General features: G+C 34.8%; 1 protein-coding gene and 1 non-coding gene across 3 annotated transcripts in view; both read right to left on the reverse strand.

Annotated features, from left to right (window-relative positions):
* Positions 1-1,403: 1,403 nt before the first annotated feature.
* The window catches only part of LOC149803647 (ras GTPase-activating protein-binding protein 2-like), a 41,593-nt gene continuing 18,009 nt past the window's right edge, over positions 1,404-24,987 (reverse strand). For both annotated transcript variants that reach the window (XM_089953391.1, XM_089953392.1), the window contains exons 8-12: positions 16,702-16,903; positions 16,311-16,480; positions 13,676-13,734; positions 11,338-11,397; positions 1,404-10,052 (exon numbers count right to left, since the gene is read on the reverse strand). In XM_089953391.1, coding sequence (XP_089809517.1) covers positions 9,801-10,052; positions 11,338-11,397; positions 13,676-13,734; positions 16,311-16,480; positions 16,702-16,903 — 743 coding nt within the window. In that variant the 3' untranslated portion in view covers positions 1,404-9,800. The remainder of the gene's footprint in view (positions 10,053-11,337; positions 11,398-13,675; positions 13,735-16,310; positions 16,481-16,701; positions 16,904-24,987) is intronic.
* Positions 23,361-23,461, reverse strand: LOC149803648 (small nucleolar RNA SNORD16). The gene has a single exon (XR_016420350.1). It is a non-coding gene; the product is annotated as a small nucleolar RNA SNORD16 (small nucleolar RNA).

A 24,987-nucleotide genomic window follows, 5' to 3' on the forward strand; every position in this document is an offset into this window, starting at 1 on the left:
TGTGATCGGAGATAGTAAAGCAGCCAAGTCAAATGGACAACAAATTCTTTTCTTTCAGAGATATGGTGCATCATTGAGAATCTGTCATGAATTTATAATTCCTAAATTAGCACTTAGCAATTTCCTGAAGGATCCAAAGTTTCACTCTTACTTTAATTTACTGTAACAATACATTCATTTTACTAACCATAATTTTTAAAGAATAAAATTTCAATGCTGATAGTTTGATGAAATAAATCCCCCCCCCCACCCGGGAAAATAAATCTTGTCGGGAATCAACAAAAGCAGTGACATAATATACAATGTTTTTGTGTACAGTGATTGTTGAAACCTCCAGGAAATTGTCAACAATCTTTCAAACGTTAAGTACATGTACCTTAAAAATAAAGGTAAGCGATTAACTTCATTAAAAAAAAAAAACTTATAGACATTATTTCCAATGCAATTTTAAAACGAGTATTCAACCAATAACAATACTGTTACACCCGACCCCACCACCACTGGATAGCATTCCCAACAATTTTTTTGTTATGTCATCGGTATGTTACATCCACACTTATAATGCGGCCTCTTTTCTTTTGGATCGTTATTGTGCATGATACCGAAACAAGTACCAAATAAATTCTAGTGGACAAATAATATTTTAATAGAAATAAGATGTTAATAGACTTTCCATCTGAGAGTAGCAAAAATGGCCACTGTGGCAGCCATACTGTACATCAGCGCAGCACAAGTTTTATTACGACAAAGCAGACACACAAGTTTTCCAGTGACACCACCATTCTGATAAAACTTTCCATTCTGGAGGAGTAGCAATAAAAAGATTTTTAAGATAACTGCTGAGCTGGTCATATTAGCCATCATCTTCAACCAACTGGACGATTGGCATGAAACTGGCCAAATTCATCCAAAGGAATAATTAATACTAAATGACATCAAAACAACACCAAATTCATTTTAGATTAACTGGACATCACAAGACAATTCAGTTTAAGATCTATGTCAATACAATTCTGAAGATGGCTGCTCTGACAGCTGCACTGGATGTGTAATCAACACCATCTTCATTCAGCACCAACTAGACAGCAAAATAAATGCCTGCATTAAGTTTCATGGCAATCATCCAAGTAGTTTAGAATGAGTAGCGATAACAAACAAGCTAACTGACTGATAAACACTGGATTATAGACAACAGGTCATGTGACACATTCTTCAGGTTTACAACCAGTAGAGCTTTTTTTTTAAAAAATGAAACTTCACCCTTCTGTAAAGAATATTCAGAGAATTATTAACATAAGTATTTTTCTGGGACATAACAAATTGAGAACACACTTTTGAACACAAGTCCAAGAATGATTATTTGCATATACTTTTGGAAATCAGAAATGGGCACACACTACAAATAATCTCGAATTTTACTTTATTGACAAATGTATCATCATTTACTATTGTTAATTTACATATAAAAACCAACATTAAAGATTCTTTAACATCTGAAACCACAAATAACACTACAGACGTGAACTGTACTAAAGTTGTAATTCGGAAGACAGTTTTGTATCAATTAAATCTGAATAGGAATTCCATATCCTCTTTACAAGACTTGGATACCTATAAAAATCAACCTCTTTCTGGATGAACAATATTGTGAAAGAAATTGTTTAATTGGTATGCTTTCATTAATTAATTAATGTGTATATTTTGCTTTGGCACTGAACACTATACAACTGGCAAAACAATTCCAAAAAGAGAATGTTTGTTCACATTTGTTTTAAACAGATGAAAACCAGAAAATCAAGTAAACCAAAACAGAGCCATCTGAAAGATGGACACCACTGGGGTGGGGTGGGGTGTGTCCAGGAATTTTAGATGAGCATGTTTCTCTCTATTCATTATTTCTTTTTATTTACCAGGTTTTGAAATCACCCAAGATAGCCTTGAGTCACTCCAAAATACCAAAGCTGGAGACCAAAATAACTTCTTGAATGATCAACTGGACATATTCAAAGATACCTTATGTGCAACACACAAGTTCCTGTCATGGTCTTTGATTTAGAATCCAATATTAAACTTCTCAGATAATATCTAGATGGACCCACATGTCAAGTTTGGTTAAACTGACATTCTCTAAAGAAAATAAAAATTTTAAGTGGTATTATTAATTAGATTCAAAAAAAAATATCCCACACATTGGGTTTGATAAAAATCATTTATACTTCTTTGTTCTAACATGCTTAAAAGCAAGTATAGCTTGAAAAATATAAAAACGGAGTTGAGGCTAAATTGCTCTTAAAATGAATGTTAATTTTAACCATCACCTTGTTATTGGAATGCAACTAAATATTAAGTCTGGTCTAATTTCACTTGTATATCTACAAGTCACTGTGTTCAAAAGCTCAGTCAAGTGCACAAATGCAAGCAGCAAGTTTTTACTGGATTCCAAAGTCAAATATGTCTGGATTTTCAAACTTCCTTTACAAAAGTGAGGACATGTTCATTCTCATCTGCATCAGTTCAATGTTGCAAGATGATTTTGTTAAAATCAGTGCCAATGACATCAGTCAAATAACTTGATTTTCACTAAGATGCCATATTTCTTTGTTTAGCACAAAGGTTATGTGTTGCAATAATCACAAAGTGAAAACTAATCAAGAAGCCACATAAAGATTTTCTCATGTCCATCAAGACTGCCATTTTCACATTTAAATCAGCATTTTAGCAGAGGAACTATACTGTATTTAATGCAAAATCTTTTTTCTTTCTTTCTTTTTTGAAATATTTCAGTGGTCATCCATTTAGGGAAAGTGGTGTTGTGGGCTGAATTTTGGGATGTCACATTGTCATTTTTTTCATTCAGTACCAAAATATACAGCAATGTGTTACAGTGAAAACTCCAGTGTTGATATCACCATCCCTGTAATAGTGATATCAAAGATAGTCAAAATGCCACCAGCGATCAGCACCATTTTCATTTAAGACCGACATCATACAAAGCCTTTCAGTGAAAATTCCACGTTTATAGAACCATCTCATTTCAGAAGAAGTAGCAAAAACAAGATTTTCAAATGGTTAACGTGGTGGCCAAACGATCAGACACTTCTTTCATTCATTTAGAACTGAGAACAAGATTTTCAAGATGGTGGCTATATCACATCCAATTTTCATTCAGAACCAACACGATTGCAAAAAACGTGTTAAGTTTCATGGAAATCCTCCAAGTGATTTTTAGAGAAGCAATCATAACAAATGTATGATAATAAATGAATGAATGAGCACAAGCCATTACACAACTTCTGGTCTATGACCACAAATTAAAAAGGAGGAAATATAGTTAAAGAGAATATCACATTTTTTACATTCAACATTTTATAAACTGTATTATACCATTAGTATAAAAATGAAGGCTCTTTCAAGCGTGTGTACGTGTACATATACAGACAACACCAACTTGGACATAAATTGATCAACACTTTTACATAAAATATACTGAGCACTCAAAGGTAAATTGTACAGTAATGTGATTTTAAGTGACTTGCACCTTGTTGTCCAAATAAGAATTTTCATGAATTCAAATCAAAACTTATCCTGTTTTACAGCAAAGGGTTCAATTCATCTAATGTTCTTGAGACAGTAGTAGTAATGCAAACAGATGGATGGATTTGGATGCAAGATAACAGGTCATCCCAAAACTGCTACTGACATGTGGAGCCCCCCACCCCCAATGCTCACAAAGATTGAACATCTAATTTCCATATAAATGCTTATAGAGGTCTTGTCTGCTTATCAAAAGTACAACCATAAAAACTGTTAATATTAATGCTTCTAAGTAGTGCCTGACATTTTGTGATATCTTTACCTAATCCAATCACAAGTCATGACAACATTTATTTGGACAACTTTTATGATCCTGATGTTTTTGCTATTCTTTTGATTGTCACAATATGTAATTATGTACAATATACTACTAATTTAAAACAGAGGAATACAAGGACTTTTGGTGCCAAGGTAAATGAAGTGCTAGGCCTAAAGACGCAATTAGCTGACCCAAAATATCTACCAGTAATGGAAGGATTCAAACCTGTACTCTCTTGGTTCTAATTATAGTATGCTAAGCACTAAGCCACCATGGCTGCACACTGGACCTATTCTACATTCCTGAACCTGCTGAGGGTCTGCAAAGACTGATGGTTCAAGTTTCTACATGTGACAACAAATGCCAGGCTGAATTTTGGAGGTGTTCTCAAAGTACCATGATTTACTTATTTAGCTCATCTGACTTATTCAAATAACACTAGGAATAAAAACTTCTTGCATAATTACCTATAAAACATGCAAAGTTTACAAAAGGAAAATAAATGCCATGAGAACATACAGGAACTTAAAAGTAATGACCTAAAATCGCTTTAAACTTAAGTGCTCTATTTTCTACAGGCCTTCATACAAATTTGCTGGGTCTGAAGTACAAGTGATTTAAGCTGTCAATTTATGAAACAAGAGTCTTGAAGACCTACTTTTGGTCAAGGCAATGTGGCTTTATACTGAACATGGTATGCATATGCCATTATTAAACTGGACTTCCTCTCATCTTCAGAGCCTTAAATCTCATTTGATTTACTACTCTTAGCACAAGCCATCCACCAAGTTTGGTCAAGGAACCTGCACTGGAACTAAAGTTATTCTGCAAACAAATGTTTCTTTGAGTCACAATGACCATGACCTTTTGCTTCTTTCCCATCCAGGGTGGAAATCATCCACAATTGTTGTTGAAGGTAGAGAACTGAAATTTTTGAGCAGAAACCATTTTCTCCAGACATAGCTTAACAATTAACTTTCTGATACCAAAAGTGATAGGTTCCTTCATAACCTCAAGTACAAGCCATCCACAAAGTCTGGTAAATGTAGATGCTGGACAACTTGAATCACTGTAGAGAAACAAAACTGGTGACAGAAGACTGGATGGACACTGTGTTCATGTTTTTAACCTTATGGGAGGCATTTAGCAAAAGGCCCATGTGAGCTTTACATACTCCCAATGGACATGAAGGCATATGAAATAATAAAGCAGGCATCTTGAACGGAAAGACTGGTCAGGGCAATGTTTTCATGCTTCATACAGATATTCTGTAGGAAATTCAAGCACTTTTCCGGAACAAAATTTTATTTTTGAGCACTCAAGTTAACTGCATTCAAACTACCAAGTTTGATCAAAATTTTTTCAGCATTCTAAAGAAGCTGAAAATAGGTTTTCTGCATGTTTGCTACAAAAGTCATTTCATTGTGCTGGGCATGACTTTTGACATAGTGTGTTCTAACAAATTCACTCAAGATTAACTGAACTGGAACTAGTTGTTCTGGAGAAATCGAAAACAGGTTTTTAATATAACTGATATAGGGGTCACTTCAAAGATGTCGTTTAAGCATAAGAAATAGTTCCATTAAGTCCAATCAAATTTAACTCAGCTTTCAAGAGAAAAAAGTTAAAAATGGGTCTTCCTATTAATGTTCAAGGCAAGCTACACAGTTATTAGGGAGCCATCCATGACATTGGAAAGAGCATGTAATAGGAAACATTTCTACGTTTGATCATATTCAAGTGCCATTCTCGACAAGTGTAAACTATTTTCGTTTTGGCTGCTATGGAAACCACACCATTTAAACAAGAGCCACATGAAAAATATTGGTATAGCATGTCCAACGAATCATTCAAACGGATTTTGTAGCTTTCAAGAATACAGCCCGGATGAAGGGCTGCACCATAAAAATTCACTTAGCATTATGGCCAACTCAATATAAAAATAAAGGATGCATCATGTCCTTTCAACTTTGCTTACAGGTCTTTTTTCATACTTTGGGACATTGAATATGTTAAAATTACAAATTCCCAGATGAACAAACAAAATCCACAATAGTTCTTTTTCATTTCTGCATGAAAATTCAAAAATTCTACATTCTTAGTATTGTGGCAAAACATCACACCTATGTGTATGAATTTACAATGTTGTATATTTTCACCTCTACAATGAATGACATTGTGTAAATCTATTCCCCAGCTAAGCATAAATAGACTAGCTGCCATTTTTATTTCATTTAAACCCTGTTTCATTCTTAAGTCTGTTCACAACCATGTTCAATGGAAAAACATACAGATCTCACAAAAGAAACGTGTCCATGTGTAATAGGCAGATGGCTTTTATACCAAACACTGTAGATGTTCAATATATGCTACTTGTTCTTGTTTTTTTGTCTGCTTTTAGGTGCCTGTTTGTAAATTGATACACGTACACATTGTGAACAAAAAACATTCCAGAAATGTTATGCTCTGGGACTTTTACAACTTGGGTAAATATAAGGTCTCAATGCATAACATTTATAATTACTAAATGAAATCATATCGTAAATGAGATCATTAAATGAAAGGAACAAACCTTACTGTTGCTAAAGCTGACCAAGATTAACAGTACATTATATGCCCACACCTGAATTTAATACTAAGCTCCATTAGCACCAATAGGATACAACAGACTCTGGAGATTATTGACCAGCACTTAACAGATTTTATAAATTAGCACAAGTTCAAGCTATTTATCTAATGTACATGACCACTGACCTCTGAGCAACCAAATCAACAGGCCTCTTCCACACTTCAACTGCAGTACATAGTTCAGAACCAAAGTTAGCCATCACAAACCATTTTTATTCTTTCAGTGACCTCAGAGACCCATAACTCGACAGGCTTAATTCCACCCAAATGCAAGCCATTTATGAATGTACACAAGAAACTAATTTTTTTAAAAAGTAGAATCCATTTTTCAAGCAATCACCCCAACTATTATCCTTTTGACTAACCAAAGCATTACATTTCTTCCTTAACCCAAATGCAAGCTGTTTACAAAGTTTGGCAATGGTTGATGCTGGAGGATTTGACATGTGCAGAAAGGAATTCGGGAAAAGACAGATGGGTGAATGTCATAACATGATCCACTCCGCTTATGGAGTGCATATAAAGGAACTGTTCAAGTATCAAAGGCATAAACAAGTTTGTAAATTACTATCTCTCTGCTACAACACACAAAAAAACTGCCATTTGTTTGCAAAATGCAGTAATACTTATTTATAAATGATGCTAATAAATACAAGACTTGATCAACTCTAAACGAAATGATTTGCTATGATACAAATATATATTATATAAACTTTACATGAACAGTTTGGGACAATATTGGTCATACAAGTATCACTGTGCTCTTCAGAAGTTCACTTTTATCATTTAGCACCTTGCGTCTCATGATTTCCTCTCATTCCCCACCCCCAATCTTGAAAGGGTACCAAATTATGGTGTTGTGTTATCAACATCTTTCAAGAGAATATGCAGAGAGACAAGAGTATTGTAACCATGCAAACGCACTCGTGCACTCACTTTTTCAATTTATTCTTGAAAATAATTCTACAACTACATGTTTATTTTGTTTTTATTCATGAAAAACTAATACTTCAAAATCAATTAAGTATAAATTTACACTTATAAAGGCAAATATATACCATCTCTGCTTTAACTGGAAACAGGATTCAGAAGTATTAGTTACACTGCGCAAAAGATAAAATTATCTTTCTAAATTTCAAGACATTATCACAGGTCTTTCATTCAAAGCAGCACATTATTTTATACAGTTATAAGAGGTTTGGAGAGGACTCCACAAATAGTAAAAGAATTTGTGATGGATACTTGTAACTGATTATGGGAATGTAGAGACACGTATATTATCTATTTTTAGACGAAATGAGAACGCAATGTGGCAAATCGTTAGAGTACTTAAATATTTTATAGCTTTGTACATTATTTACTGCACAATATCCAAGACTTTATAAGTTTTAGTCATAATGGTAATTTCTCAAAGTAATTTTCTTTTTTTCCCTATTTATATGAAATTATCAATACATACATTCAACTTACAGCTCCAGACAAGCAGCATATTTTATGAACGTATCTGGGAATTTGTGAACATGTTCAAATTGCATATAACGAATTCAAGAATTTAGCCCCAATGGCTCCTGACTCATAATGATCATGATTAGGACTTGGTCTTGGAGCAAACAATTTGTGTTTGCGGCATTCATAAAATCTGTTCCCCCTTTTTCAGTTCTTGTCTGGAGCTCTGTATTCATCTTTTTATTTTAATTAATTCCTTAACCTTTCATGTTATTTCAGTTATTTAAAATGCAACATGCCAGCTCCATATGCAGAAAAATGAATACAATAATGACCAGAAGTTGAAAGAAATGCAAATATATTACATGTTCGCTACTAATATAATATCCTTTTCAAGTAAGTTGAATTAAATCAGCTGTAACAATAGTCAGTTGGATAACATTTTACCAGCTTTAGTGGTCTCCCTCCTCTCTAAATTAGATTTAACATAACTAAATCAGCCAACCATTCCAATACAAGTTAAATGTTAGGTAATTTGTACAGGGATCTGCACGAGCCTAAATGGCACAAATGAACAAAACAGCCGAAAAATTGATGTAGCAAATATTTTTTGAAAAAACGTCGTGTGACACCAGATCAATTATTGATGTTATCAATAAATACAAAATGTTGCAGAAGGATTATAGTGGATTAGAATGATCTATGATTTAAATAATAATGTTCATGCGGTGTGAATGATGATCCTGATGGAACTTTACATCATTTTTTTAAAATACCCCCCCCCCCCAAACAAAATATAATTAAATACAGGCCATCATCACACTGGGTGTTTTCAGCCTTTAGTAACACATGTTTTGGGTGTATCAATAAATCTTTTATTAATACAAGGGTAATGCAACTGCAAACGGCATGATATAATAGGCAAAACAAATAAATTTCAAACATTAATTTTATCTTAATAATAATCATCCTCATTACCATAATAACTGGAGAAAAGCACCCTTTACAGCTTATCAGTAAAATGATATAGAGCAAACAAATTTCCAACATTCCAGGAAGTTTCAACTGTAGCATTTAACTTTCTGTAAGCTTATGGTCTTGTGAATAATCATTTCTTTTATATTAAAATGCCTACTACCTGGTCAAATAGTATGATTTGAAGTTAAATAAATGTTTCCCGTGAATTACATTGCTGAAAGACAAATTAACAGTTATCCAGGACTTGTGCGATTCACAAATACTGAAGATGGTTTTATCCACCCCTTGTGATGACACTGAATATAAATGTAGAAAATAGGCAATTCTGTAATACACCTTTATCATCTTAAACAGATGCCAAGTATATCTGCAGAGGATAGATATTATATATAATCATCCAATGCAAACCAAAAAAGACCTGTTCTTTGCAGAAATCTCAATTAACAGAATTTTTTGTTTCACTATTTACATAAAGGAATTGGCCATATTGGTGCAGTTAGATCTTCATCCAGGAATGATGATCATATGCTTACAATCCATGCATTCTTTTGTAGATCCATTCTCTTGCAAAATACAAAACCAGTTTATTCAACGATGTTCATGTCACAGTCAAAGAAACCCCTAGTCCTTTCCTGTGGTTGTTCTTTAAATCTGGCTGGAGAAAAGATGTTGAAAAACTCACAAATTCTGTCAAGAGGTTCTGGATCTATTCAGTTTAAAAAACATGAAAATTAGAAAGATCTTCATAAATACAGAGTAGTAATTAAATCATCTGCATTGACTGGATGAAGCAACACAAGAAATGGTGGTATCAAAAGTCATGTATGCTGTTATTTCCTATAGTTGTCTGTTCAGAATTGCATATTTTCATCCACTAAGCACCAAATGTCCCTTGTCAGCGTCTCGGCCCAGTCATTCCTCCACGGTTAGGCCCACCTCGATTTTCTCCCCGGACTCCAGCTGGTGGCCCACCAGTTCTGGTGCCTCCCCCACCCCCACGACCTCCACCACGGCTAAATCCACCTCCACCACCACCAGCACTTCCTGAACGAGGTGGTGGGCCACGGCCAAGTCCAAGACGACCATCACCAACTCTGGGCTTCTTTTCTTCTACATTTAATCTGTGTTCACCATTATATTTTATCGGCTGAAAGAAAAACAAAAAATGCATGTCAAGTGTTATAATCAGCTCATAGGTTGAAATTCAATAACAATTAAGACAGTTTCCTGTGTGGAAACAAACATGTAAGTATTTGACAGTCAAATGATGCAGAATGCTGACACAAAACTCGGTCAGGGTCTTGTGAAAATAAAGTTGCATTCCTGATTTGGTAGAAACCCAATAGTAATAATAATAATAATAATAGCAATAAATAAAGTTTCTATGTGGAAACTAACGTGGGTGGGGCAGACAATCAGTGGCTAAAACGTAAATCAAAAGGCAAAAACCAACTACCAAACTTCAAACAAAGTCCTGATCAATCTTGACATTAATATTGAAAGCATTTATTATGCAAGAAATTGAGTGGGTCTATTAATCAGGGTCTAAAAGAAATTATGTAGAAGGCTTACAACCTAAGTGCATCAAGGTCTCATCACAACAAATTGGTTATGAATCCAATAATGGTAAAGAATATATTGTGCCGAAGGAGTTAATGCGAGGAAATGAAATAGAACAAGCAGAAGGATGGAAGGCAGGACAAATACACCCACTCCATACAAAAAGACACAGGTTAAAAAAAATTCAAACTCCTATGCCATTTGTTTTTAAATGTTGGGAAGGGGGGATGGGGAAACCAAAAATATTTAGAAACAATGAACATTACATTTCTAAGCCCCATGTGCTACATGTCAACACCCAACAATACCACGTTTTGCAAGATGCAATGAAACTTTTCAACAATTAGTGTTTCAACATTGGAAGATTGAAAAACTTTCATTTCCTTTACATTATTTTTCCTCTTCTTAAGCACTGCTCACTTCTCCATTAGTTATTGTTTACACATTGATTCCACTGTCTTCTTGCTACCATTTGAATGCAATTCAAAAATATAAACCTATGAAAAATGTTTCAAGTCTCTTATTAATGAGGAACTTGACCGTACAACCATTTCCTGGGCAATTTAGGAGATAAAGAACAGAGACAAATAAGAGATACAATTAACTCAAACATAAAAGGATCTCACCATTCAAGCTTTCTACCTTACTTTAGGGTTGGAATGTACAGGACCCAAAATTAATAGTTGGTGCCATGTTTTAAAAAGTTCCATGCATGTATGGGCACTATTGTCCCTTTGCATTAACTGACAACAGTCAAAATTACAAACATCAATTTAAATGCAACTATTTGATTGAAATTAAATGGGAGATAAATACATGAAATGTGACTGTACAAGATGTACTGATGTAAATCAGAAATGCATATTACTTACTTTCATATTAAGAATCTGTTGTACTGGGTCTGGGCTATCAAAAACAACAAATCCAAAATTCTGCAAAAGAAAATAGCAATGTGAACACTACAAACTAAACAACTTGCTATTTTCATGGATTACTGTATTTTTAATTAAATTCTGGAAATCTGCATAAACTTCCAATAACAATTTGTAGATGTGTCATTTTGTAAAACTTTGTATGCGTTGCTAGAGAATGTAAAGGTTGTTACAGTAAAACGTACCTGGGACCCATGGAAGGCACTTTTAATGTGGGTACTTACCCACAGGTCCAATTTAGAATTTTCTAATCATTTTAATGTTACCTTGGTGAAATCAAATTACCCAGGCAAATATATTTTCAAAATACTGGCTTCCCTCTGTACCATGTATTTTTAGTACACCGTAATTAAAGATATTCAAGGTATTTTGTTCAATGAAATGTCACTTACGCCTAGATCAGGCAGTACATTAATAGTGTGTGATTTGGATTTTTAACATAGCTTTAACAATTTTTCAGTCATATCACTATGATGTCTGCAGTGTGACAGTTTATAGTGATGTCTAGCACTGGGGCATCATGCCGCAGACATGTAGCATGATGTCCCACCCAGTCACATTATTCTGACACCAGGCCAACTAGTCCTAACACTAACCTGTTGATGCTGAGCGCCAAACGAGGCAGCTGTTAGCACCAATTTTGTAAGTCTTTGGTATGACTCGGCCAGGGATCGAACCCACGACCTCCCGCATCTGAGGCGGCTGCTCTAACCACACGGCCATACATTAGTTAAATGCCAATTAAATAATTTTTATTAAGTGAAATTTGTGTTTTAATTCTATCTTTAAGTTCCACTTATGCAAAATCATCATAAATGCAATGTGTATTTAAACATAAAATATGTAAATCTACCCTAACAGCTACGTCCGCAAGCATTTCTCTTAGAATCTAAGTACCAACCGTGCTTTGGTAACTGATTTGTAAAAGTATTTGTTGCATTGCTACACTGAATTTAAAGTTAGCCTCCTTTGTATTATCACGTTTAATTATGTCTTGTGAATCAAATAAAGGAGGTGGAATATAAAAAAAGTTAAAAAGGCATGCAAATCCTACATACTTAAAATCTAGCGGCCCCTGTTGTATGTGGGGTGAACTCACTTCAGTTGATCAAACGAACACTTGTACATGTTATTGTGTATATAACATAAACTACCTTAAGATAACTGACTCTTTCATAACTGTGATCAAAGACAGCAAGTCAGCCAAGTAAAATGAATACTTCATAAAATAAAGAGCTCATTTTTACAGATACAGACCATTGTGTGCATGCGATTTTCAAAGAATTTTTGAACTGGCACTTAGAGATATCCTCAAAGCTTATAAGAAGTTTTACTTTCAATGAACTCATGACATTAATATTGTACTAATTGAACAGTACAAAACTGAGTTTCAATGTAGGCGATTGTCTCATGAAACAAATGTAAATAGTTTTTATTAAAAAGGAATCTTGCTTGGTAGTATGTCAACTGGTCTAGTTGCTGACTACTTGGACTCCCAACATGCTAGTATTGATATTTAACTCCACTCCGGGACCAGAATGATCAACAAAACGGAAAGCAGTTATGCATTACACGTTTTGACATATACGTGATGGTTGTTGAATCAAGTTGGAACGACCTTTTATATTTTGGAAATGTCTGAACTGAATTTTATTTACAGAGAATAATGTACATCATTAGAAGAAGCACGTTATTGTCAATTATTATAGATGTGTTTGTAAAAAAAATTCAGTCATTAAACAGCCCAGCCCCCCCCCCTTGTTTACTCGATGCATAGGCAGATTTTTTCAATTTTTGGAGGTCCCTCTATTAACTCGTGCCCTCGCTTATAGTGTAGTCTATGTTTGTGGACCCTGTTGTGCGCGAGTTATTGAGGGAGGTGTATAGACGACACAATGTCCAAAATGCATGAGAATATGATCATTGGTTCTTTGAGCATTGCTGATTACAATTAACGCCCGAGTACTGATGAAGCTGCTTGTCAAGGGTCATAACAGTCCTGAATGTATAGATACAAAATCCATTATAGGAATGTACACATGCAAGTCCACAAGAAGATGTCCAAATCAAATTGCATCAGAACATGTTGAATATTCTTCAGTGAAAGTATTATTCCATGCTGGATATCAAAGTAACTGCCAAAGGCAACAACTCTACATAAAATGGGGTTTCTGAGCCTCCCCTTTAAAAATAAAGAGGGAGAGAGATTTTTTTAAGATCAGACTTACAAAGAATAGAGAATTTTTAAGATGGAAACATTAGAAAGGAATTTACTTACAGGAAGTTTACCACCACTGCTCTTTGTATTAATTCTAAGTTCCATTACATTGCCATATTCTGAAATGGAACAATATTTATGAGAACTATACGAAATTACATGGATACGGTATAACAGACAAAACACAAACAAAACTCACTTTGAAAAATGCATCTTCAAAATAGAAAGTGTGACAGGTAATAATTAAAGAGGCCAAAGTTGTCCCGATATCAAATATCAGCATACATCTAGAAGGCAATTTGGTATTAAAGCATGTGCCTTGGAATGATGTGCATATTCTTTTGAGTAATTTCAGCTACATTAAATCTTGCATTGGCACCTTTTGTATGCAGATACAGGGTTCAATTACAAATCACCACACTGCTGGCTATACCATGCCATTTTAAACGATAGGAAAAATATACAAGATAAAGACTTGCCCCAGTAGAGACAAACACACGCACACACAAATTCACATCAAGTTGTTTGGAAGAATGACATAGTCAAGTCTTGTCATTTACAACATTTTTTGTTCAATACATGGGACCATCAAGATTTAAAAAAGGCAAAATTTTATGTTATTTTTCCTAAACTGTAAGTTTTGAAAACATCCTTATAAACTGTGTCACTGCACCCTTGGTGGGATATATTTCCTTTTTTAACTGTTGTTCCATGTTTCAAGGATGTTACATGTGCTATTTTTATCATTTATTTATACACCTTTTACATACTTTACCATTTATATTCTTTAATCCCTTCATGTTAATCCAGATGCATAATGTGAAAGTGCGGTCACTCGGGAATCGAATACCTGCTTCACAGCCAAAACACAGCACAAATGACCAAGAAATACTGAATACTCGCCTACAAGACAAACCCAAATCTGCCATTGCATACTGTTCCAGCAGATCTGGATCTTTTGTTCTTTGCAGTTAGACTTGATTACAAGCAAGTCTATACAGTTTTTCAACAGAATGCTTCCACTATTATTTTTTTTGCTAAGGTGTTGTCTGTACCTGTTATGAATATAAATGTTGAAAGTATCTCCTGGATCATTATCAATAGCTGATGGCACAGCCGAGGTCTTTTAAAGGTTTTTCATACTATTTTTTTTTTAAACTGACAGATTTGATGGTGGAGCAGTATTTTTTCTACATCTTAAATTCCTTTGTACCTGGGTGGTTTTTGAGAAGATGTTTTAAAAAGTATCAGTTGTTAGTAATGGTGGCCATACTTGATGGCAGACTGATATTATTTATATTTTTAAAAAAAAACTTTAAAGCAATTTGTACAAGGATGCTTTCTGTCAAATTCTGTTGGTTTTTTTTAGTACAAGTTGTTCAAATGGTTTTCAAATGGTTAGTACTAGTTGCTTTAACTCGAGGCAAAATGGCATCGCTTACAAAACTTTTAAGACCCTTATGTGAGGATGGCATCTGCAAAATTTGGATCAAATAAGCTAATAAAAGATCTCAGTATCTAGAAATCAAACTTCTCATACAAGAATTATACATCTTTACACCTTTCTATTCAGACTATGTATGTGACTGCAAGGAAAACATATGTAATCCATGCATTTTTCAGCTTGTAAGAATGAAATATATGCAAAGTTTGGGAAAATTAAATAATTTAAAAAGATCAATTAATTCATGTCTGAAACATACCAAGGAGCTGATATTTTTTAAAATGATTATTATGTTGAAAGACATCACATTATTTGAGAACAGAAATATATCTGCTTTTGTACACCATTTTGCCCCAACTGCTTCTCTTCTTTATATTTAACCTACCAGACAGTGTTGGCAGAATTTTGAGACTTGAAAAGTGTTTCATGGTTCCACAGAAGAAAAAATGTCTGTGATGTGTAAGATTTAGAACAAATTCTCTAGATATACGAGCCTAAATAAAATGGTAAAGTTCATATCTGAATGAATGAAAGAAAACACATTTTCTTTGAATCAATGAATACACTTTCAAACAAAAGTTAACTGAGACTGAGCAGTCATTATCATATTCACAACAGCATAGATCACAAGCACAGTGACTTTAAATAAAACCAATCCACTCAATCTGTCTACAATATCCATTAACCTGTGGAATCCTGTATTAACTTGCAGAATTTGCTGTTCGCAGTAGTTCACTAAAGGGTTTTAAGGTGATACGAGCATCATTTCTGTTGATCTTTGCATTAATTAGACACCGGAGAGCTCTCGTTCAAAATCAGCTGAAAAATCTTGTTGAAATTGTCAAGACAGAGAAACCCCCTTTGTATCTGCCCAGATGTAGGACATTTTTGGATGTCAAACACATGGAGAAGGGCTCTAAATATAATGTTCATAGTATATAAACAGTATAAAATGTTTCTCCCTTGCTGCCAAGCATCAAAGCTCAAACTTGCAAACAGTTCTGAGATAGTTTTGCCTCATTTTGCTTGTTTTACAGATGGCTCATCTTTCCCATACATACATACATAAAATGTGCAGATCACTGGTGGATGATCTTCCCCGATTCACATATTTTTTTTTAGAGCAACTTGGCCAAACCTATTGATTACCAATAAAAAAAATTCCATTAATCAATGGGAAGAATTTTCACTGGATCACCGTACAAAAAAGACATATACATTAAACATATTTTTAACTACACAATATCTTACTTTCAAAAAAGGTTTTCAATTCTTTTTCTGTTATATTATGCGGCAAATTTCCAACAAAAAGCTGATGACTGTCTGGATATCTTGAACCCCTACGTCCACCTTGTCCATCAGAGTCAATATCTGAATCTCGAGTTACACTCTGGCGGTCTCGTTCACGGCCCCTAGGTGGTCTAAAGAAGAAGAAAATGTTATGTACAGCTGTCCCATGCTTATTAGACGGTGGGTTTTTTTTGTCTGTTTGTTTTAGAACTTGCCTCTTAAAAAAGGAATGGCAGTTAACTAGTGGCTATCATAACACCAACTTTAATTTTTTTGCCTTTTCATGGGTCTCTGCATAACTGAACAGAATGAACTACAACCTTACATTATTTAAATCACTAAAAAAGATTACCTGGAATTTCTCTGTGGTTGAGGAGCGGCAGGATTTGTCTCTGTCTTCAGAGGCTCCTGTCTGCCATTACCGAAGCCTTGTGGTGGTGTCTTGCTGACGGGCTGTGTGCCTTGACTTGTAATTCCACTCGAATGACTTGATGCATTCATTGTGTTCTTACTGGCAAGAGCAGCCCATGAAAATGGCTTGGGTTCATCAGCAACTAAAATGGCAGATTAATCATTACCTAATATAGTTAAGAATTGTTTTAAGCGCCAAAAGACAAGCAATTGGCCCGTTGACAAAATTATCATGCAAACAAATAAACTACTTCACATTTTTTAACAGCACAATGATGCATATGAACACTTGCAAATAACAAATAAAAGAGAAGAAGAATAAGATGTACATATAATGATAAAGATATTTACTTTCGTCATTTCAGTCCATTGTATGTTGCAAATTTGCATTTCTGCAAAAGCGTATCATCTATCTGTCCTTAGGTGTCAAATTTGCCAACAAGAATAGCTTCCAGTGTTGATGCTGACAGGCTGGCACTTTTTTTCTGACCACAGAGAATGTTCTCTCAGCATTGTTGTTGCTGTACAGTATTTCAAGTATTGATAGCATTACTCTTCCAAGGGTTGGAAACAACAGTTGGCCAGATCCACCCTCGTTTTTCTGACAGCAACCCACTAAAGGATGACTTACTTATTCATGCAAGTGTTGCAGATGTGTCTAAACAATCGTTTAAGGACCTGGCCTTTTTCTCCAACTGAATGGAAGGAATCAAAACTGATGATCTGCATAGAGAGTTTCAGCTTACCAAATCTACAATTCTGACACAGAACTGAATGTGGAAAGAGCTGATCATCAGTGGCAAAATGCATGGATAGACCCCGTGAGTCGATGGACGAATGAAAGCAAACACTGCTTCTCCCAATCACTCCTATATTTTTGATCCCATTTCTTATTCTTGGCTGGTGAAAAGTAATCAGTTACTTCCTTTCTTCTTTTTTTCGCTTCTTGCTGAGAAACTTACCTATTATGACGAGATTTGCAGATAGGGTTGGATAAATAGAACCACAATGTGAGACAATCTCTTTGTATTGGTGGATGAAAACCAGAAATCAAGCCAGATATGATAAAGTACCAAAAAGCATACAAGATACAGAAAAACCAGAAACAGAAAATATTGTTTTTTTATATAAAAAAGATTTGTTTCTCTCGAGAAGTTGAAAAATCAGGTGATAGATTTTAAAAAATGGGATTCTCCCGATTTTTTTCAGTAGAGTTGGCAAGTCTTGTCTCTTGTACATCAATAAAACACATGAACAATGCATAAAGCAAAGATCCCAATTTATGCCAAGATAATCCAATTCTGTTCTGTGGTTTATGAGAAAATCATTGAGCGTTTTTTACTTAATATACCAATGATGCCAATCTGCCAGTGGAACACAGTTATTATGTACTTTTATGAGAGTGACATATGTAAGGTGAACTTGTTTGCATTTGAAACATGCACAATGGAGAGAATGTTGGCATACCTCTATGCAACATTAATGTAATGTGGCTGATATTTCTTTGGATATTGTACTTTTGGAAATTGAATTAGTCTAAAGTACACTATCCATAGCAGCTATTAAAATAAGGAAAATGAATTTTGCCAGGCTAGACAATGCCAGCTTCTGAAAGTGCAATGAATGAATTACCAAATATATATAAAGTTATAGGCTCTTTTTTTTATACAATTACCTCTGAAGTCCATGAAGTGAAAATGGCCAAGCTGTATACTCTATAACCCATGTTACACCCATCAATCATGCACCAAAAAAGGGAATTAAAGATTCTTTGAATTATACCCAAGATATACAAGGTCTTTTTTAAATAGCCAGTATAACCAGTGAGGAAAGCCAGGGAAATTCTTTTTCTTTAAAATTATAACCCTATGCAAAATACGAAACTGTAGAGCGCCACCTCAATGTTTTTCTAAATGAAGTACTTTAAGGGTTTTTCTAGTTTTAGTGCAGGGCCGTATCTGATGATGGCTTGGTATCAGTCATACATACTTGAAAGTTCTTCAGTTCTCAATGCTTTCTATCAAGTTTAGTCAAATTCTAATCAGCGGTTTTCAAGATGTCATTTGTAGCAGCCACATGTACAAAATTTCCATCCTTTTAAGCCAATGTGATCTCCACCTAATCTGGTTGATCGTTTTGAGAAGTATAGAATAGCAATAGTTTACAGATGTAGGGTCAGTCCATATGATCACATTGCCAAATGAGCTAAAAATAATTTTCGGTTTTTTTTGTTTACTATTAGTTTTCTTGGTAGTTTAATCTGTATATTCGAACGGGGGCGTGTATCTGAAAATTACTGTAAAATGGGGAAAAATTGCATCCTTGTAGTAAGCAAACTTTAAGACTATTTAGTTTCACATTGGAATTTGCTCAGAAATTAGGCCTAATCATATCAACATGGTGAAATATTCACAGAAGGAAGCTATCATCCATGTTGATCAGGCGCAAATTACAGCATCACAGCAAAATTTAAAGGCAAACTGGAGAAACAGGAAGCAATTTGCTCATGTATGAATATCCACATCTCTCCTACATCCTACCCTTACTACATGCCACAAGCTTGCAGTAAACAAGAGATCATTAAGGGACTGATACTCTACTATCCGAAAAAAAAATATCCTGGAATCCAAGAAAAACATTTATTCTTTTAAAGTGCCAAGTGTTGATACCACCTCCATGATTCTTGAGCTACAATGTTTTCAAAATGGACACAATTAGAAGACGTTTTGGTGAAAACCTCATACGGGATGTCTGTGGGGAACAATTTTTTCATTTGGGATCAAGTAGATACCACAAGTCAGCTGGTAAAAACAGTATGATCATCAATTCTTTCAGATTTGCATTATTTTCATTTAGAAACATCTAGACAACATAAGAAATTTCCCCAAATAATCATATTTTGATACGACTTTCCATATGAGGAATAGCAGGGAGAGGATTTTCAAGATGTAATTTCCCAGCACCATTTTCAGTCAGGACCAATTAAACACTGTAAGAAGTCTCCTGATAAAAAACCCCATGGCAATAATGTTTATCCTATACAAGTTGAGACAAATTTATTTTTAAGATGGGCACTGTGGCAGCAATGCTAGACATCAGAATAGCACCAATTTGTATTTAGGACCAACTTGAATTCACAAGAAGTCTTTTAGGTGAAATCTCCATGCCGATATGACTACCCATCTCTAAGTAAGTAGAGAAAAGATTTTCAAGATGGCTGCCATGGTGGTCATTCTGGACAACAGATCACTACCACTTTCATTACTACCGAAAACCAATGATACGACTCTCCATCTAGATATATCAGCAAGGTTTTTAATGACCGCTGAAACAGTTTGAATGTCAGATCGGCAAACTTTTTATTCAAGACTAATACACCATAAATGTCCACCACTGAGAATCACATGCTGATAGGACTTATGGGTTTATTTAGAATAGCATGGCTGGTATGAACATATTGATGTCAGATAGTCATCATTTTCATTTGGGACCAAGTTTACATTATAAAAACTGTTAGTGTAAATCCCATGCTGATATGACCATCCATTTTATATTGGTAGCTACAAGACATTGAGATGATTGTATGTGCAAACAGATGGACAGACAATGGACACAGCTTAAGATCACTTGGTCTTGCATTCAGGAGAGTTTTTTTTTTTTTTTAAAAAATGGCTTCAGATTCCTACTGGTTTTCCTGGCAATCTAATCTTAAAATTGGATAAGGGTCGGGTGGGGTGAGGTAGGACTACCTATAGCATGTTGAGCAAAGATCAAACAACTGAAAACAATAGATTCTTCTCCAAGTCCAGTACTTTCAAACTGTATGACATGCTCAGAAATTAGGCCTAATCACATCAACACAGTGATGTAATGACAGAAGGCAACTGTCAGCAACCATGTTGATCAGGCGCAAATTACTGCATCACAGCAAGATTCTGATGGTAAATTAGAGAAATGGTGAGCAATAAGCTCATATCAATGTACCCATAAATCAATTTTAGCCCATGGGCACTGTTACAGTACAATATACTTGGAACTTGGGTAAGGAACATTTACTTTGAAGGAGTTGCACAGATATAACTTGAATGATTTTAGCATTTTCTTATGAACTCTGTAACATTTTTTTAAAAGTGTCTTCCATTGTTATCATGTATATTCAAATAGAACATCCCTGATGGAGAGTAGACAATTTAAAAAAAAAAGGTACTTGCCTCCATTCAAAACGGAGTACAATGACTTGTCAATATCCAGATCTTCTTATGACCATAATATGAACCAAGTTTCACAGCAAATCATGATGCGAAGGATGTTTTCTGTCAAATTTGGTCAAAATACTATTTGTTGTTTCTGAGCTGTAGTTGAAAGGTTTCTTCTCTTTTAAGTAACAGTGGCCATATTTGAAAATAGATTTGCTTCTCTAAAAATGTGAAAGGTCTTCACACCAATATGCTTTCAGTAATGTTTGTTCAATGGTTTTGGAAAAAATGTCATGTAAGGGTTTTCTATCTTTAATAACTGTGGTTTTTATACATTTCTTAACAGAAGACATTTCTGATGGCAAATTGGAATCAACTGCACATACTTGATACATCTTCCTATTACTGCAGCTTTAGAAAAGATTTTTGATTCTTTTAAATTAATGGTGGCCATAATTTGATTGCAGATAAACAATGTATATACATTATTCAAAGCTGTTCATGCTACAATGCTCTGAACAAATTTGATGAAGAAACTGGACATGTTTTTAATAAGTACAAGCTGACAGATGCAGAAGACACAGGGCCACAACTGCAGGGCTTTTGTTTTGTACAATGCAGGAGAGCTGCAAACAACTTTCCTAGTAGTGACTTGAGTTAATCACTAATATTTCATCATTTATGGCAAGTGATGTCATAACCAAAATAGCTCAGTAGTTGTGAAAGGCAAATGCCATGAAATCTGGGCAACAAATGAGAAGTTCAACCAGAAAAGAATCAAGAAATCTTTCTTTTTACTAATAAGATCGGAAACAATATAAGAAGCAAAAGAGCAAACATGACCCTCAAAGCATATGCTCTTCAACTTAAGATCACATGTCTATAGAAGCGGATGTTGCTTCAGATTACTATTAGTTTTCTTGGGAATCCGATCCTTCAATTGAATACAAGTTGGGTGAGCAAAGAACTGAAAATAACAGATTCTTCTCACAGTACTTTCAAACTGTATGACTTGCTCAGAAATTAGGCCTAATCACATCAACACAGTGATGTAATGACAGAAGGCAACTGTCAGCAACCATGTTGATCAGGTGCAAATTACTGCATCACAGCAAGATTCTGATGGCAAATTAGAGAAATGGTGAGCAATAAGCTCATATCAATGTACCCATAAATCAATTTCAGCCCATGGGCACTGTTACAGTACAATATACTTGGAACTTGGGTAAGGAACATTTACTTTGAAGGAGTTGCACACAGATATAACTTGAATGATTTTAGCATTTTCTTATGAACTCTGTAACATTTTTTTAAAGTGTCTTCCATTGTCATCATGTATATTCAAATAGAACATCCCTGATGGAGAGAAGTAGACAATTTTAAAAAAAACTTGCCGCCATTAAAAATGGAGTACAATGACTTATCAGTATGCAGATCTTCTTTTGACCATAATATGAACCAAGTTTCACAGCAAATCATGATGTGAAGGGATGTTTTCTGTCAAATTTGGTCATAATACTATTTGTTGTTTCTGAGCTGTAGTTGAAAGGTTTCTTCTCTTTTAAGTAACAGTGGCCATATTTGAAAATGGATTTGCTTCTCTAAAAATCTGAATGCTCTTCACACCAATATCCTTGCAGTAAAGTTTATTCAGTGGTATTGGAAAAACTGTCATGTAAGGGTTTTCTATCTTTAATAACTGGTTTTTATATATTTCTTAACAGAAGACATTTCTGATGGCAAATTGGAATCAACTGTACATGCTTGATACATCTTCCTATTACTGCAGCTTTAGAAAAGATTTTTGATTTTTTTTAAATTAATGGTGGCCATAATTTGATTGCAGATAAGCAATGTATGTACATTATTCAAAGCTGTCCATGCTACAATGCTCTTAACAAATTTGATGAAAAAACTGGACATGTTTTTAATAAGTACAAGTTGACAGATGCAGAAGACACAGGGCCACAACTGCAGGGCTTTTGTTTTGTAAAATGCAGGAGAGCTGCAAACAACTTTCCTGGTAGTGACTTGAGTTAATCACTATCCTCAAATATTTCTTCATTTATGGCAAGTGATGTCATAACCAAAATGGCTCAGTAGTTGTGAAAGGCCAATGCCATGAAATTTGGGCAGCAAATGGGAAGTTCAACCAGAAAGAATCAGGAAATCTTTCGTGTTACCAATAAGATCGGAAACAATGTACAAGCGCAAGAGCAAACACGCCCCTCAAAACACATGCTCTGCAACTTAAGATCACTTGTCTATAGAAGCGGATGTTGCTTCAGATTACTATTAGTTTTCTTGGGAATCAGATCTTTAAATTAAATACAAGTTGGGTGAGCAAAGAACAAAGAACTGAAAATAATAGATTCTTCTCACAGTACTTTCAAACTGTATGACTTGCTCAGAAATTAGGCTTAATCACATCAACACAGTGATGTATTGACAGAAGGCAACTGTCATCATCTATGTTGATCAGGCGCAAATTACTGCATCACAGCAAGATTCTAAAGGCTATCATAATATTTTGACCCAATATGAAGTTTCACATCAATCAATTAGGTAGTTGCATTAAAATAATTCTGTCAAACATTACATCTGGCTTAAGGTAAAACAATGGCCTTAAATCTTCATAGCATGTCTGAACAAAATTTCACGACCTTTTGCCATGATGCTTCCTGTAGAGTTCAGTCCAATTCTGTTAAGTGGGCTTAAGTTGCCATTTGAATATTTCTGTAACTGTAGCTGGATAAGATGGCAGATTGTCATCGTACACATTTGAAAGGTCTTCATGCTACAATCTTTTGTTAAGTTTAGGTAACAGTCAAACTCTGCTGATCAGGTTTAATATCTTTAACTTTGTTGTTGTTGTTGTTGTAGTGTTTAACGCCATTTTTCAGCACACGATAGGCTATACATGGCGGCCAGTATTAATGGTGGAGGAAGAACCCTGAAAAACCCAGGGAAGAACCACCGACCCACGAGAAGCTACTGGCAGGCTTTCCCACGTACCCACGCTAGCCGAGCCTTGGACTCGAACCCACGCAGACAGAGGTGAGATGGCAGTGATCCGTAACGGAGAGCGCTTTAGACCACTCGGCCACTCGGGGCCCCTCTTTAACTTTGTTCCTAATTTTAATAGATGGTCTCTGACACAACATTTGTTCAAGTTTGTACGGTCTTCTTGTCAGGACGTTTTTCAATCAAAAATGATCAAATTCTGTTTATTGGTTTTGCAGACGTTGTTTTCTGCATTTTTTTTTCTCCAAAAAATTTCTTTGTAAACGTGGACTTGTTTGATGGAAAGTTTGATTATGCCAAACTCAGAAAAGTCATTTAAAGGTCATTCTATTTTTTAAGTTGATCATATTGATGGACCAAGACATTACTTCTGAAAAGTTCATGTCCGTATGCTACTATACTTTTTTTTGTATGTTTAGTCACATATTTCAGTGATCATGGAGGTTATTTTCAAGGTCTTTCTATTTCAACAGTGGCAACATTTGAAGGTGGACTGGGATTATCTGAAGAAACACGAAATTCTGTCCAAGATGCTTTCTCTCAATATTAAATCAAAGCAAGTCCATCAGTTTTATGGAATTAGTTTAAAGTTTTTCATAAATATTCTAAATAATGTTGGCCATGATGATGTGTTGGCTTCAGTTTTTACAAATGTGACTGTATTTCATGAATAGCTAGCTCAGCCTGCTTGAACAAGGTGGAATTTTTTTTTTAATCAGTTAGTTTTAGTTTCTTTTAAGATTCTTGTTTATTCAATTCATCTTGACACTGAAGATCAACCATTATGGGATCAGCCGTTTGGGTTTTTGTAGTCTTGGTTTGGATTATGACAAAATGCTTAGTACACAGGATCCAACCTGCCATCAAAAAGACACAGTACATGAATGTGTAAAAAGTTGCCTACCAAATAAAAAAGACATGGCAACAAGATCAGAAACATGACAAGCACTTTAACAGTTAAATAAAATCTTGTGCAAAATGCATTTTGTATATGCACTTTTCCACTA

Source organism: Sinohyriopsis cumingii, chromosome 3, assembly GCF_028554795.1.
Source record: "Sinohyriopsis cumingii isolate HCF-2022 chromosome 3, ASM2855479v2, whole genome shotgun sequence".
NCBI classification, from domain to species: Eukaryota; Metazoa; Mollusca; class Bivalvia; order Unionida; family Unionidae; genus Sinohyriopsis; species Sinohyriopsis cumingii.